The following is a 16,056-nucleotide window of genomic DNA, read 5'->3' on the forward strand; positions in this document are numbered from 1 at the left end:
TAATTTCCCTACATCGTTTTCATTTTTGATGTTTTCAATCTATGTAGTTCGTTTGCATACATCCATTAAAATTGAAGGAAAATCCAATCATTGATGAATGTTAATTAACGACAACAAAAACCGATATTTTATTAAGCAAAAGCCGAAAGCAAGAAAAAATAATTAATTTCATTATAGAATTATTCTAAATGATTTGCTTCGAGTCGAAATTTGCCTTGGTACATAGGTGTATGTTGGGAATTCGTCAAATCTTTTGTGTGATGTTGACGATTTTTCATGGATTTCTTGATTAAATTTATGAAAAAAATGAAATGAGAAAAAAAATATCCCAAAGATTTCGAAAAAGTAGTAAGATTGGAAAAATACATAAATTTAATTACAAAGAAAAAGAAAAAATTTTTAATTTATTTTTCATAATAGTACATCGTGGGTCAGCATCATAATCAACATTAACAGCTTACTTTGGCACATTATTTATACTGCAAGAAATCAAACAAAAAATTAAAAATTAATCGCATCATCATTCAAGAAGAACGAAAAATAAAATGAATCGACAGCAAAAAAAAACAAGATAAATCCTTTACAATATGGATAAAGAAAAAAAATCAGAAAATTAGATCTATGCAATGAAAAGCGAGTGAAAGAGAAATAAAATTTTTATATATGAATTTAGAGATTAGTTTCAAGTAAACATTTATTCTTTGATAATGATGTCATTGTTGTTGAAAATAATGTTTCAATTTTCATCGTAGAATCAATTTGATGATGATATGATTTCTCTGAATGTTGATCCCATTGATGAGCGATTGATGTTTGCTGATGATTATTATTATTAATTTCGCAGTCGTTAATAATATTTTCATGATTTTGTTTATGTGAATCATTACTACCATCATCATTGACAATAATGGATTCGTTTTGTTCGAGTCGATTTGTGGATTTTATCAATTCTGTTGATTTATGTTGATTGTTGGCAGTTAAAATCAACAACCTATCATTGATTACTTCGTTGCTGAAATTGGGAGCAAGATCAGTCGATGGTAATAATTGATTAGGGACAGCGGTATTTGCCGAAATGGTTGTAACTGAAAATGTTTTTAAATTTGAATCCGTTTCCACAGAATTATTATCATCGTGACCATTATTACTTATTTCGTGACGCGATGATTTTTGTTGTAACAGTTCAATTTCATTAGTTGTAGAATATAAATTCAGAATGTTATTGATATCAGATGATGTGTTACCGTATGCCGCCATAATTTCACTACGATCGATTCGATTTTCTGCCAAATCGGCTGCACTGACAAATGATTTATCACTCGTACCGAATTGTTCTCTATTATCATCATTAGTTGTGGTAGTTGCTGAATTTTTATGATTATTTCGGCAAAAATAGCGGAAATCATAAAATCGTAAAGATAACCAATGCAAACTTTTCCATGATGGTGCTAATATACTCTGATTGAATGTTATTCGAAATTGTCGAGACATTCCACAATAAATGGCAAAATTTATCGGATATGATACAATAATGAAAAAATTGTTCATCATTATAATACTATTTAGCACACTGTAGTTTACTAATTCCATTTGGAATGCACTTTGCACAACATGTAATATGGTTGTCAATGCAAATGGAATCTCAAGAAATAAAAACATCGATACAATCACAATCAACATTACGGTCGTTGAACGAGAATCTAAACGATTTATTCGAATTTTATTCGTATCGGGCATTTGATGAGTTAGTTTGATTGAAGAATTTTCACGTTGTATAGATTCACCGTAACGATGAAAAATCGTTGGACTATTTGAAAATATGGTATTTTGATCATCTTTGATTTGGGATTGGTGCTGATTATGATCAGCGGATATTTGATGTTTTGAAGTGCTCACAAGATTACTATCATCATCATTAATATCACAGTCGATGATTTGTGGATGAGCTACAGGTGTAGAATGATCTGAATTCTCATTGTTTTCGACATCATTCACATGGATTAATACTGATTGTGATTGATATTGACAGTTTGGATGATAATTAATGTTTTGATTAGTTGTTTGATGATCAAAGGTGTTGATGTGATGACCATTATTATTATTTTGGATATTAGTATGCATCGATCCAAACGAACGTCGTGTTGAATTATTTGTCTGTGTCATCATCATTGTCGTCACGATTGATGTAGGTCCGGCGGCCATTGTAGTCGTTCCACGGGAATTACTCAATAGACGTTTTCGTGTTTTTCTTGTACGATGTAAAGCACGAAATAAAAGAACATTCAGCCATACTAATAAAATACAAGGCCCAGTATGAACGAAAATAATCCGAAATCCATAATAGAAAATATAATAAAGATCTTCACCGAAATATTTGATCACCTGTTTGTTTTGAATTAGGAACAAAAGAAAAAGAAAATTTAATTAATTTTTACTCACCAAAATGATAAAAGAATTATGGCATTAAAATAAAAATGAAACCTAAGTGTCTAATTGATGGAATCCAAAGAACGAAAAAAAAGAAAGTGATGATTTTTAATGTATAACGTATGTGTTAATAAATCGACCAAAAGTATGTTTTTTTAAAAGCTTGAATTCATAATCAATAAAAAGTCCAGAATTTTATCAAATACGGTAAATTAGTTTTAAATCATTTTCAATTTCATCAAAATTTTAAACTTTTTTATCTTTTTTTTTCATTGGAAAAACCCCCCTTTTTCATTCAATGTTTATCGTTTTGGATAAATTTTGATTATTACAAAAAAAAATTTGATGAATTTTGTGGTGATAAAAAAAACCTCAAAGAATTTCTCAATCATTTCATCGAATAAAACTTTGAAATAAAAAAAACTCGGTCAACAAGAGAGAAGATGAAAATTAGAAAAAAGATAGAATTTTTAAAATGAAAAATTCCATAAAAAATCTTTTTTTAAAAAATTTCCATTTAAAAAAACTATCAAAAAAAAGATTTCTTTACACTCGACCTCTTTCTCATAAAATAATGTGTTTATATAGCAGAATAAACATCTAACAAAAAAAAAGCTTCAAGCAATTTGTATATTTTTTGTTTCGAATGAAAAAAAAATAAAATGAAATTTCATTGTCTCTGAAAAATTTGATGAAAATCGATTATTTATTTCAAAAAAAAAAATTATTACATCAACTATGAATGAAAAAGATGTTTATCAATTTCATCATCATCACCACAATATAGGATCCAACTTCATTTTAATTTATGGGAGTATTAATGTTGATTTGCAATCGATTAAATTGTTTTTCTTTTCTTTTCTTTTTTTTGTTGAAATTATTTCATCTAAAATACAATCTAGGAATATTGAAAATATTCATGAACAAAAGAAATTTTTCATGAAATATTATGATCCAAAATAGTGTTCATCATCATATTCCATGAAATCATTAGTGTTTGCTTGCTTTACTTTATTTGTTTGTTTGCTTATGAATTTCATCTATCCCTTCATATAACCATTCATTTATTCAACCAGAAAAATTTAAGAATAGATGAGAAAAAAGGCAAAGAGCTTGAGATATTTATCTTTTTGTTGAAATGATGACAAGAATAATATAAATATTGGATGAAGACACACTTTGGATAGAAAGTTTGAATGAAAATGAAATAAAAAACAAAAACATTTGCGACAATATAGAAAATATACGTATATGATGAGGCAAGTTCTACAAGAAGATTTTATTTGAATTAAAATTGCAATTTTCCAGCATATTACGAAGATGATGATTCCTCTGTCCATTTTATCTTTATATTGATTTTAGCTTGAATATTTGTTTGCATGAATGATAATCACGTAATATAACATTTAAAAACAAAACAAAAAAAATTTTAAAACGAAATGCTCAAGTGTTGTTCAAAATGAAAGTTTCATACAATCAAATGAGATATTGTAATTCAAATATATATTTGAAAACTGTTGGAAACAAAAAAATATTTTATGAAAAAAAGTCATTTTATTGTCTTGTATAGATCAGATTCCTCAAGCTTTTTATCTGTGGCAATCCCATTCTATACTTCTTTCCATCTAAATATTTGTGTTGATTCTGAAAAATATTATTCTAATGTATAGTAGTTGGAATAGGAAAAATAACATCTCCGAGATTCTGTAGAAAAACAAACTAACACACCCACAAACTATTACCAAAAAAAACGAAGAATTCACAAACATAGAAAGTTTTCACATCATAAAACTTCAAATTTATTGTAATAAAATGAAAACAAAATAAAAATCAATAAAAAAAACAAATATAAAATTAGGAAAAGTAGTGATTCTGGTAAAAAAATCAAACAAACAATCAACTGAAATATAGAGCTTACAAATATCATCAACTAGGTTATTCGAACAAAAGAAATAAGAAAATCAATTTAGCTAAATCTGATTGCGATGAAATATTTTTTATCTAAAATTGATGCAAAAAGGCTCACCTGAATCATAAACAAACAAAAACAACTTTTGATCTGAAAAATATCTAATCAACAAAAATCGTAAACAACTGGGAGTGAGAAATAAACAAAAAAAAAAACAATAATTTGATTTAAGTTTGAATGATTCTTTGGATATGATGTTATAAAGTGAGTCGAAACTATTATATTGGTTTGCTTGATAATTTGATGCAACGACAATTAATATAAAAAAAAAGTAACAATACCAAATCATTTTACTTTTGAAAAAAGTTGGTGAACAATATATTGATCAATATTGTTATCCAATTTTATCTCGTTGGAAGAAAAAATCAAAAAGATTAGAAAGATTCGAGATTGAAACCTTCGAGAAAAATTGCTTTATTTTTTTTCTAATCAGAAATTTCTTATCTAAAAAACAATAGAAAAGAACAAAACTAAGGCCATTAATGAAAAAAATCTGATCTATTCATTTCGTATGTAATCATTTTATACTTGCACAATAGTACAATGGTCATAACAATTGTCATCCGATAATAATTATTTTTCTCTATAGAAAAAAACATTAATTCAATTATTTTTTGTATTCGAGTGCCAATGAATCAAGAAAATGATCGATGATCGAAATCGATTACTACTAGTTGTTTATTAAAATCATCAATGATAATCGACGATAAATTGATTCGAGCACATACAGTCAGGAACTTTATTCTTGTTTTTTCGAAAAGAAACCCCATTATGAACACATTGAGAATCTGATTTTTTTGAATTCATTCACACGTCTCCATTATTTTTTCAATTTGTTCAATGATAAATGAAATTTTGAGAGAATGAAGGTAAAATTATCAGAAAAATATATTTAATCATGCTAAATTTAACACTCACCCAACCGGATGTTTGATATTCACAACCTTCGAAAATTTTTCCTTCCCAAATATATTTGACTGGCAAAAATTTTCGATCGAAAAAACGTGTCGATTGATGAAGTATAGCGATGACTAATAATATCAGCATGAAACGAACTACTTGTGGTACTGTACACCAACGTCTTGCCAATGAAAAATGGCATACATAAATGTAACTTTAACAAATAAACAAGATAAAGAATGATTATCTAAAAAATGTATTCGGAAATCGATTGAATTCACATGAACCGAAATTGAAAGATTGATTGATTCTGTGACATTACTATTGAATGACAATGTTCATCTTCAATAGGCAATCAGCAACTTGATATACATTCATATTTATAAAAATTATTACTACATTTCAAATTTGCTTACCGTTGGCCAGCCAATAACAATGTTAACCAAATGGAATATGTATGAAATAATGGTGGTAATACTTCATACATCCAATGGAATGTATAACATGTACTGACGGGATATATTGATTCCTGATGATGTCCCATTGTAAATAGGTAAATATACCAAGGTGATGGTATCAACAGTGTTAAAAGATCGGCAACGGCCATACCCAACAATACTAAATTCGTAGGTGTACGCATATGTTGCTGTGATAATACGGCAACGATTAATAAGTTCGTTATAATGGTCAAGGCGAATAGATTGGGCAATATATAACCAAACAATATGATTCGTAATTTTTCCGGAATGTCACGGCTCACGTTCAGTAAAAATGTTATATTGTGCCTGAAAATGATGACAAAAATAAATTTACATCACAAACGAAATGTTAAAAAATGAAGAAAAAATGTTCTAAAATCAATAATAAATGAACAAAAAAAAAGAAAAAAGATTTGGTCATTTTTTAAACATGCAAGTTTGAGAAAAGGGTATAAACTAAATAAATTAACTGAAGGACGAATAGAAAAAATAAATGTAAAAAAACAACGATTCTCTGGTGCGGCAGAAATTCTGGCAGCAAAGATTAACAACCACGGCGATGGTAATGATGATGATGATTAGACCAGAATTTAATGAGAATTATTATTAAATGAAATGAAAAACATTGAAAAATGAAATAAAACAAACATGAAATGACTTCAGTGAAGCAAATACAAATTTTATTTATGAATATCTACGGTTTCGATTACAGTAAGCTTCATATAGTTTTTCTTTTTAATTCTATTCATCTGAGGCATAATGTTGGATTCATAAATATCCAAATATTTTTAATGAAATTCATATGAGACAAACCAGTCATAAAAATACCATGCCGACGAATAATTTCACATTTTGCATGGACTACATTTTACCTTGAAGAAATTTGAACTAAAAAAAATGATAATAATTCCGAATGGAATAAAGAATATTTTGTTTATTCATATAAAAAAGCTGTGCATAGATGCATGTTTCAAACCAATTTTTCAGATACAAGAGGATTTTATAACATATGCGTGAAAAATAAGTTTTGTTATTAAACATACAAACAACATCTTTAAGAGGTAATAAAGAATAGTAGAGGAAAAAATATCTTTTCTGAAATAAAAATTTATTCGCTGTTTATTTAACGAAAAACAGACAAAGAATTATAACCTACTATGACAAGTTTTTTTTCTATTCAAAGTTGGCCAACATTGTTAAAGTACTTTTTACATTCATGTTCAGGTTGATGATGATTATTCTTCATGGATGCAAAAATTTCAACCAAAGTTAGAAAATATATTTATTTTTTCGTTTGTTTGCTCGTGTTCGTGCACAATTGGGCAATAATAATATCATTATTTATTAGAGCCAACAAAATTACCAAGTAAAATAGAATCTTGTTTCAAGCTTTTTTTACAATCAAATAAGATAACCACTATTCTATTGGTTGGAATAATTTTTTAAATACCATTTTATGAAACTTGAACTTCTGAAAAAACACAGACAGTGTTAGATTTGGTTTTTTATTATTTACGTCACGGATGTGGATGGTTATGTAAAGAATTTTTTTCTCTTCTTCTTTTTTTCTCCTGTGTACACACATTGAGACAGAGACAATAGAAACATGATAGCCACAGAAGAAAAAAATTGTCGTTTATTATAATGATTATTATTTTTTCATGATTTTTTTGCTTATGCAATAGAAAAACCAAGTACAAATAAAATATTTTTGTTGTTGGTGTTGTTGTTGTTTTTGGAACACAAACAAAACGTCTTGAAGTTGATCAAAAAAATCGTACCATATGAAAATCAAACTTTAGCAAGTCTGATCCTTTTTTTGACAAAAATTGAATGTAACAACATTGAAAATGAGATTTAAAAGAAGCCGTCAATTCGTTTTCTGCAAGAAACATGTTAATGTAAAGTGAAATGGTGAAAAAATTCTAAAGAATAAATGCAAAAAATTTTCCACTGATAAATAAAAATTAATTTTTAAATTAAAGAGGAAATTGAAAATCACAGTCATCTCTAATTTCTTGATAGGCATTTATAATGATAAAATTAAGTGATCAAAAACGTTTGCAATCGTCAACGTTTTAAATTTGAAACTAATTAAAAGTTTTTTTTTGTTAGTTGATAGTTGTGACAATGTTTTTTTTAAAAAATATAATCAGTTACGAAAATTGACAATGGAAACCGATGAATTTTGATTTCTAGGAAAAAAAGAATCCGGTCTCTATTGGATGAATATTTTTATGGATATGGTTGTCAAATTGAAAAAAATTCAATTCTTTTTATAATGTTCGACATTGTGATGGGTGAACAATATATACTACCAATATATCAAAAAAAGTCAATAGTCTTGTATTCTTTGGTTTCATCGAATTGTAGGGCTCAATGTATACAAGTACATTATTACCACAGTTTAGTTATTATATGAAAACTCCAATATCAAAGTTGGCAATGATGGTGAAAAAAAAGACATAAATAAAGCCTTTTATCCGATTTTCACATTGAAAAGATTAAATAAAAACAAAACAACAAAGCAATGATGCCAACAAAAAAGATTGGAACACAATTTGAATTTTTAATTTCATAAATTATTGTTCTATCAATCAGATAAATGATTTCTATAAAGATTTAACTTGTATTTCGTTGCAATTTGTTTTTTGCTAACAAACGTTTACACAACCATAGATTGGAAAGGAAATTAGGAAATTTGTGTGATGTAATAAATTACATCATTTATTAATGATGTTAATAAGTTCAAATTTTTTTCATTGGCTTAATTCCAAAACGATTCTTGCCCCATTAAGAAAAATTGAAATGAAAAAAATGGTGAACAAAACGATCATCATAGGAATTTTTTCACCAATTCCAAAGCCATCATCATCTCCATTAAATAATATAGAAAAATATTATTTTGATAATTTATTTGATTATTATTGCGAAACATTTTATCCATTAAATTCATGAAAAATAAAATTCAATAAAAATAAAATTGAAAATGCACCATGCGGTGTTAATAACAACAACAGCAATAACCAAAAGAAATTTTTCATTTTGAAATGAAAAATGTTCAAAAGGATATTCTTCATTAAAGATATATACAATTCAATATGTATAATGATTTCATTTAAATATAATTTTGTCATCAATTTTATGTAATGCAGAAAGAAAATGTAAAAATTACCATTACAACATTCATAAACTAATGAATCGATACTTCATTTTTTCTCTGATATCAATAAAAAAAATTGAAAACGAATATAGGAATGGGAGACGAAAGAATAAAAATGGCCGGCTGTTGCAATTCAATATTTCAATCATATTTCATTGAATTGTAAATGAAATTCTGTCAAATAGCAGCAGTTATTAATTTGAACTTCTTTTGCATGGAGAGATACTTAATAACTATAAATAAAGTATCGGAATTTATTTGTTTGTATTTATTTATTTCAATGCTTTCAATGGTTTACCTTTTTGACTGAGAAAAGCTAAAATTTGTTCATCTATGAAAACCAATCAACAAGCCCGTCAAATTTCTGGCATTTATAGAATATCGACAATTTTGTCAAAGTTCTCATAGATTGCAATAGTTTTCGTTTTGTTTTATTACTAATATTTATATTCGTTTAAACTAAAATGAATTTCACTGCTGAAACATTAAACAAATGAAATGTGAGAGAATGAAATTTCACACAAAACTACTACTAATTATGTGATATTATTTTGTTCTTTTTTTAAAATAATTTTCCTTCCTGTAGGGAATAAATTATTAAAATTTTGTTTTGATTTAGTTAATAATGAGATATTTTTTGATTTGAAAATTTGATTTACCACAAATTAAGACTTTTTAATGATGGTGATTGTTATTAAAATTTTTTTCATTATATTAAAATCATATGAAAAGCAAAATGTCACAAGTGCCTTTTAGCAGCGTTTCATTAATTATAATTATATGAAAATTAAAAATTTCAAATATATACACTAGCTATATCATTATTACTTTATTTTTTTTCTGAATTCAAATGAATAACAATGACAAAAAATTATTCAAAATAAGTTTAGGTTTTTTTTTGATACCAAAAAATAAATGTTTCAATTGCAATCTCAACAAAAAAAGAAGAAAATATGATGAATAAAAGTGGGTTTTATTCGTCAGTTCTTTTTATAATTCATGGAATAAATTTAAATGATAATCGTATCGATAAACCAACAACAGAATATTTTAGCATAACCACAATGAATACATAGTGAATATTCACAAAAATATTTTCCATTATAAAATGATATTCGGGAAAAATTTGAAAACAAAAAAAAATTTCTATTAAAATTTCAATTCTGGTGAATCGATAATGAATAAGGTGTGAAAACAAATAACATATTGTATAAATAAAAAAAAATATAAAAGAAAAATAGTCAAACAAAAACATTAGAGAATAATTTCATTGTTGTTGTCTATTGTTTTATTCGTTTGTTTGTTTTTCTCATTCCATGGAATGCATTCAACGTTTCTGATTCTAAAATATCTTTTGAAAAAATTCTATATTAAAAAAAACCATTTTTTTCTATTCAATGTTTTGTTGAAGTTAATAAATCAAAACTTTTAAACTATATGAATACTTTTTCATTGATCATATTTATTTCTAAGATAGGATAGTAAAATAGTTAATTATACACAATTTCAGAATCTAAAACTGAATATTAAAACAACAAGGAGAAAATTTTCGTCTTGAAGAATGAAATAACAATCTTTCGAAAGGGAAATGAATCAGGCCATAACGGAAGACGGAAAAAAACTATTAGCTATTAAGTGATCAAAATGATGATCAACAAACTAAAAAAATTTTTGTTTTTTTTGTTTTGGTTGACTGATTTGACAGGAAAAAGGTAAAGAGAAAAATCACTCACATATGAGGCAAACGAAATTCTGGATCAAGACCGTTGGCAAGCAATACGTCACTATTATTATAATCAAGATTGAACCAGCCTTCATTCAAGAATTCTTCGCTGCTACTATATTCATCATTATTAATATCGGTCACAATGTCTGGCATGAATGAGTGAATCAATGTATGAGATGCTGACCTCTGATTGATAGCATCAACATCCATATTTTGATGTACATATTTATGAAGATTATTATCCACAGTATTGACACTATGAATTTGTCCAATAGCAATAATATGACCACGATTATTGCCACCAGTCGCAAAAAATAACAATAAAGGCAATGTTGATGTTGGTATCATCATTATTGTGGAATTATAAATTGAATTTAATCACCGATTATGTCACCGACAAAATCAACGTGAAAAAAAATTTGAAATCGGATTACATTATTTTTTTTAAAATTGAGAATAAACTGATGTTTAACATTAGATTTAAAATGATCATCATTTATTAATGCAATTAAGATTTATCACTAATAAATATAGAAAAATAATATTATGTTTCGTTTTTTTGTAGCAACACTTGAAAAATGAAAATTGGAAAATTTGAAAAAATTTTGATCAGACCAATTTTTTTGTTTTTTCGTTTGACCAAATGAAACAAATGATCCGTTGTTTTTCAATGATATCACATAATAAAATGAAAACTGAATTCTTGTAACTATTTCCGTGAATACACATATTAGCAATATTTTTTTCCAACACTTGGCTAATGGATTCTGCGTACATATGGAAAGTATCTGGCCAAAAAAAAACCGTATTCGGAATTTGATGCTTCCACTGTTAACTTGATCGTCTGATCTGTAGGCGTAAAAACCAAAATGAATAACAAACAGGTGACTTAGAACATACAAAAAAAATGATTTCAAAATATATTCTGAATGACAAGATTTTTTTTATCTTTTGTTAAAATCTTTTTTTTTGACATTATCGTTTTATGTGTAATTTTTCAACTAGAAATTTATTTCATTCTCGTTCCATATTTGCTATTTTTCAATTAGATTTTTGGGATTTGTTCAAAAAAAATATATTCAGTTAATAAAATGTATTTACAGAAAAAATACAGTATTACAGCGATGAATTTTCTTTATGAATCGAGACAACAGCAAAACTGAATGAAAATGAAAATAAAAATGAAAGCAACAAAAAAAAGATTAAATGAAAAATTTTCCTCATTTCATTTTTTCATTTTGAATCGAGTCAAATTCAATTTGTAATTTAAAATGAAAAAACTTTCATTTCAAACGGAAACTTTTATGCAACTAAAAACTGAGAAATCAAGAAAAAAATTCATCAATGCCAAGATTTTTCTAGCCATCATTGCATTCTTTTTGTTACGATAAAATCATTCGTAAAAAGTTTTCAATTTTGGAGGTATTAAAATCCAAATGAACAAATAAAAAATTGTGAAAAATGAAAAATGTAGCTGTCATCAATGATGCTGATGTTTATTATTATTATTATTTTTTTTATTAATATTTCTCATAGTTTAGACAATTTTATTTACAAAAAAAAATTAAGCTTTTTGATTGTCTCACTCTGTTTCTCTCTAAAGAAAGAAAAAATCGATGAGGGCAATCTAAAAAAATCATCAAATTAAACGAAAGCTAAATACATAAGTACGTTCGAAATTTTGGGACAAAATTTTCCAGTAACCAAGATCCACCAACAAATACGCCATCTGAAACCATAAAAAAATGTTCATAACAGACAAAAATGTTATTGATTATGGCTATATTGTAAAATTGAATGCAAAAAAAAAGAACTTCGTTTACAAATGTGAATGAATTTTTTAAGCAAACAATTCATCATCCGATTGGATAAGAATAATCTAAAAAGAACAAACTATGGCAAACAAGTAATAAAAATAAATTAAACAGCCGTTAGAATGGAATCTTTACCCAAATGTGATCAATTCACGAATCTTGTTTAATGCCTATTATTATGATTGATAATTTTAATATTCAATAGCATTAAAAGTGGCTATAGTAATGAAACTTTACAATCGGATCAAACGAAGAAAACAAAAAGAGACTATAATCCACTAAAAATGTCTGTCATCATCATACTCTAGAGAAAAAATTTCACAAAAACAAGAATGAGAATAATGATGGAAACAAAAACTGAAAAAATTCATTTCTATTTCAAATTTCAATTTGAAGCAAAAAAGAAAAAACCAATGGTTTTTTGGGCCTGAAAAAACAAGCAAATTTAGTGCAAACACTTGAAATTAAAAATTTACCAAAAAAAAAAAAAAAAAAATTCATTCATTGTTATCGTTTCAATTTGATTGAAGAACTGAAATAAAAATCCATTATTCCCATTATTTCATTTTCCTTTTCATGAAAAAAAATTCCAATTCTAAATTGCTAACAGTTTGATATGCAAATGAATGAAGTAGTCGTTCTTTGGAAAAAATTAAATTACATTATCTAACTAAAACAAATAACAAAACGAATGAAATTGATGTAAATAAAACAAAAATATAATTATAGACGTTTTTGTTTCTCGTTTTTTGTTTTTTTTATTTGAAATGACAAATTTTTTTTTCACTATCGATTCGAAAAAATCTTGGAATATTTGCAAACATTCGAATATAATAAAGAAACATATGACTCTAATAATAATGAAAAAGAATCTGTACTGGAATTATATTACATCGAAAAACCATCAATTTTGTAAACATCGTCCAATGTAATGATCTAGTGATAATAGAGTTTTTTTTTGTTGTCATATCGAAATCTGGAACATTGATATGGATGATAATAACTATCATAAAAAATTATAAAGGGAAAGAGGTCACAATGATCATAAAGTATAATATTAAAAAATCTGTCATCTTTTAAAGCATTTTATAGCATTTAGCTCATTAAAATTCAAATGTAATTACACAAAGTAATAACGATGATTATATTCATGTGATTATAAAATCAAATGAAAAATGATCAATCATAAATAAAATAATAATGTTAAAAATCTCGATAAACTCATTAATTAATTAAATGACAAATGAAAAATATATAAAAAAAAGGATTTTTGCAATTCAAATTTGTCTTACTATTTGGACTAATTAATGATGATTTCTCCCAAAATTTTAATCCCTATATTTTCATTATTATGCATAGTGTTTGCTAATAATGAAAATTTAAGTGAATATGATGGACTAAAAGTGATTCGTGTCCTGCCAGTGAATCATTTTCAAATGATTTCATTGTTGAACCTTGAAGATGATGTAAGTGTATGCGAAACAAAGTCGATAGATTTGTTTTTTATTTTGATTATTATTTGAACAAACAGATAGATTTCTGGCGTCGGCCCGATCAAATCAATCGATTTGCTGACCTCATGATAACACCAAACAATAGTCAACGTGTGATGCAATATCTTTCATCACGTAATATTGGCTATGAAATTCTTATCGATAATGTCCGTGCGATTGTACAAAATGAACGTAATCGAATGGCAAAAATAAGAAAGCAACTTGAAATGCTACGTGGTAGTGATATAACAGTTGGATTTTGGCAAAGTTATCAAAGATATGAAGCTATTGAAAATCTAATGAATGATTTGCAAGATAAATATCCCAATTTGGTTCACAAAATAAATTTTGGGAAATCATTTGAAGGTCGAGAATTGAATCTGATGCGTATTGGAGCGAATAGTAATGAAAAAAAGCCGGTTATATTCATTGAAGGAGGAATTCATGCTCGTGAATGGATTTCAACTGCTTTTGTTACACATTTCGCTAATCGATTGCTCATTGGTTATGAGAATCACGAAGAAGATATAAAAACATTAATGGAAACGTTTGATTTTTACATTGTACCTTTGCTCAATCCTGATGGCTATGAATACACTCATACAAAGGTAAACTACGCTTTAAAAATTCTTAATTAATATTGGACATTTACTCGAACTTTAGTATCGATTATGGCGAAAAACACGCTCCACACAAAAATCTAGCTCCTGTTTTGGAGTCGATCCAAATCGCAATTTTGGTTATGAATGGGGTGGAGAAGGAACAAGTTCAAATCCATGCAGTGAAATCTATCCGGGTACAAAAGCATTCTCCGAACCAGAAGTTAAAGCCGAAACCGATTATATAATGAATAATTTGGCTGGTCGAGCATTGGTGTATGTTGCTGTTCATTCATATGGACAATATCTACTCTATCCATGGGTAAGCATCAGTAAAGAAATTAGAACAATCGGTTGATGAAACATGTTTCTTTTAAATGGTAGGGTTGGACTGATAAGCCTACTCCGGATAATGACCGCTTAGATAGTATGGCTAAATTAGCTACCGAAGAAATGGCTAAACGTTATAGTTCCAAATACATTTATGGAATGTCAACAAAAGTTTTATGTAAATATTTTTTTCTTATTTTTTGTCATTCCAATTTATCTGTGAAAAATCACTATCATTGACAACCATTTTAGATGCTGCTGCTGGTGCTGGGGATGATTGGGCATATGGTTCAGCATCGATACCGTATTCATACACACTTGAATTACGTGACGAAGGTTATTATGGATTTCAATTACCACCTGAACAAATTATTCCAACTAGTGAAGAAGCTGGCGATGGTTTGATTGCCATGCTATTAGCTATTCAAAAAAATGATTTATAATTTAATAAAATTACAAATATCAAATCTAGCGACAATTTTGTAAAGCAAAAAAATTGAAAAAAATGTTTGTTTGCAACAAAATTATCTTATTTTTTTGTAACTATTAAATGAATATTGTTTTTTGTATGATAAACATACTAAAAATAAAGAATATATTGTTCAAGAATCGGAAATTTTTGAACAATTTTATAAAGATTATCAAAGCTGTTAATATTTTATGGGATTCCCATTAGGGGAGTTAAAAACAACTTGTGATAAATGATAAATAAATTGAAAAAAGTGCAATCGATCTTATTGTTGACCGTAAACATCAATAACCGAATGGATTTGTTTGTCATGTAATTGTGTGCGTTTCGAACAAATAGAAAAATCAATTTTATTATGAATCATTTCTTATGACTGCCAAAATCATCAAAAAAAAATCAGCCCATAAATTAGATTTGTTTGGATACAAAAGTTCAAAAAAACAGAACCAAGCAACTTGTTGACAATATTAAATATTTTCATGTAAGTTTATTGTCATTCAATAAGAAAAATTTTTTATCAAAAAACCGGAGATCACAATGTACTCTATGTTAATGATATGAATGAATGAAAGAAAGAAATTCATCAATGATAAAATCGCGAGTAAAAGCGGAAAATCCTTGAAAATTATATTCATAAACAAAAACACCGTTATTAGTGAAAGATGAACGGGATGTTACAGATATATA

The 16,056-nt window shown here is 26.9% G+C and overlaps 2 protein-coding genes across 7 annotated transcripts; one reads left to right on the forward strand and one right to left on the reverse strand.

Moving 5' to 3' along the window:
- Nucleotides 1-449: 449 nt before the first annotated feature.
- LOC113793389 (uncharacterized) lies at nt 450-11,604 on the reverse strand. Of its 6 annotated transcripts, XM_075822154.1 has the most exons (5): nt 10,672-11,601; nt 5,713-6,081; nt 5,315-5,510; nt 1,684-2,382; nt 450-1,458 (listed from the first exon to the last, which is right to left on the reverse strand). In XM_075822154.1, the coding sequence occupies exons 1-5, from the start codon at nt 11,013-11,015 to the stop codon at nt 670-672; spliced, it is 2,397 nt and encodes a 798-aa protein (XP_075678269.1). In that variant the 5' UTR covers nt 11,016-11,601; the 3' UTR covers nt 450-669. The 6 variants fall into 6 exon arrangements, with proteins under 6 accessions (XP_075678269.1, XP_027199215.2, XP_075678283.1 ...); XM_027343414.2 differs by having other exon boundaries at nt 450-2,382; nt 10,672-11,604; XM_075822168.1 differs by lacking the exon at nt 10,672-11,601 and adding an exon at nt 7,557-7,572 and having other exon boundaries at nt 450-2,382.
- Nucleotides 11,605-13,759: 2,155 nt separating this feature from the next.
- On the forward strand, nt 13,760-15,371 carry LOC113793445 (carboxypeptidase B-like). Its single transcript, XM_027343486.2, has 5 exons — nt 13,760-13,944; nt 14,010-14,579; nt 14,635-14,892; nt 14,955-15,078; nt 15,153-15,371. The coding sequence occupies exons 1-5, from the start codon at nt 13,786-13,788 to the stop codon at nt 15,341-15,343; spliced, it is 1,302 nt and encodes a 433-aa protein (XP_027199287.2). The 5' UTR covers nt 13,760-13,785; the 3' UTR covers nt 15,344-15,371.
- The last annotated feature ends 685 nt before the right edge of the window (nt 15,372-16,056 follow it).

The sequence above is a fragment of the Dermatophagoides pteronyssinus genome, unplaced genomic scaffold (assembly GCF_027571235.1).
Source record: "Dermatophagoides pteronyssinus isolate colony J.1.1.1.1 unplaced genomic scaffold, Derpt_VIB-CSIC_2022.12 sq0001, whole genome shotgun sequence".
NCBI lineage: Eukaryota > Metazoa > Arthropoda > Arachnida > Sarcoptiformes > Pyroglyphidae > Dermatophagoides > Dermatophagoides pteronyssinus.

What these genes read in the sequence shown, in the direction of transcription:
- LOC113793389 (XM_027343414.2), bottom strand. Translation starts at nt 11,015, where the DNA reads ATGATGATACCAACATCAACATTGCCTTTATTGTTATTTTTTGCGACT. An exon ending in GAATTTCGTTTGCCTCATAT is followed by an intron (nt 6,082 to 10,671) that starts GTGAGTGATTTT and finishes CATCATTTTCAG; the next exon opens with GCACAATATAACATTTTTAC. An exon ending in TTGTTATTGGCTGGCCAACG is followed by an intron (nt 5,511 to 5,712) that starts GTAAGCAAATTT and finishes TATTTGTTAAAG; the next exon opens with TTACATTTATGTATGCCATT.
- LOC113793445 (XM_027343486.2), top strand. Translation starts at nt 13,786, where the DNA reads ATGATGATTTCTCCCAAAATTTTAATCCCTATATTTTCATTATTATGC. An exon ending in ATGAATACACTCATACAAAG is followed by an intron (nt 14,580 to 14,634) that starts GTAAACTACGCT and finishes CTCGAACTTTAG; the next exon opens with TATCGATTATGGCGAAAAAC. An exon ending in AATGTCAACAAAAGTTTTAT is followed by an intron (nt 15,079 to 15,152) that starts GTAAATATTTTT and finishes CAACCATTTTAG; the next exon opens with ATGCTGCTGCTGGTGCTGGG.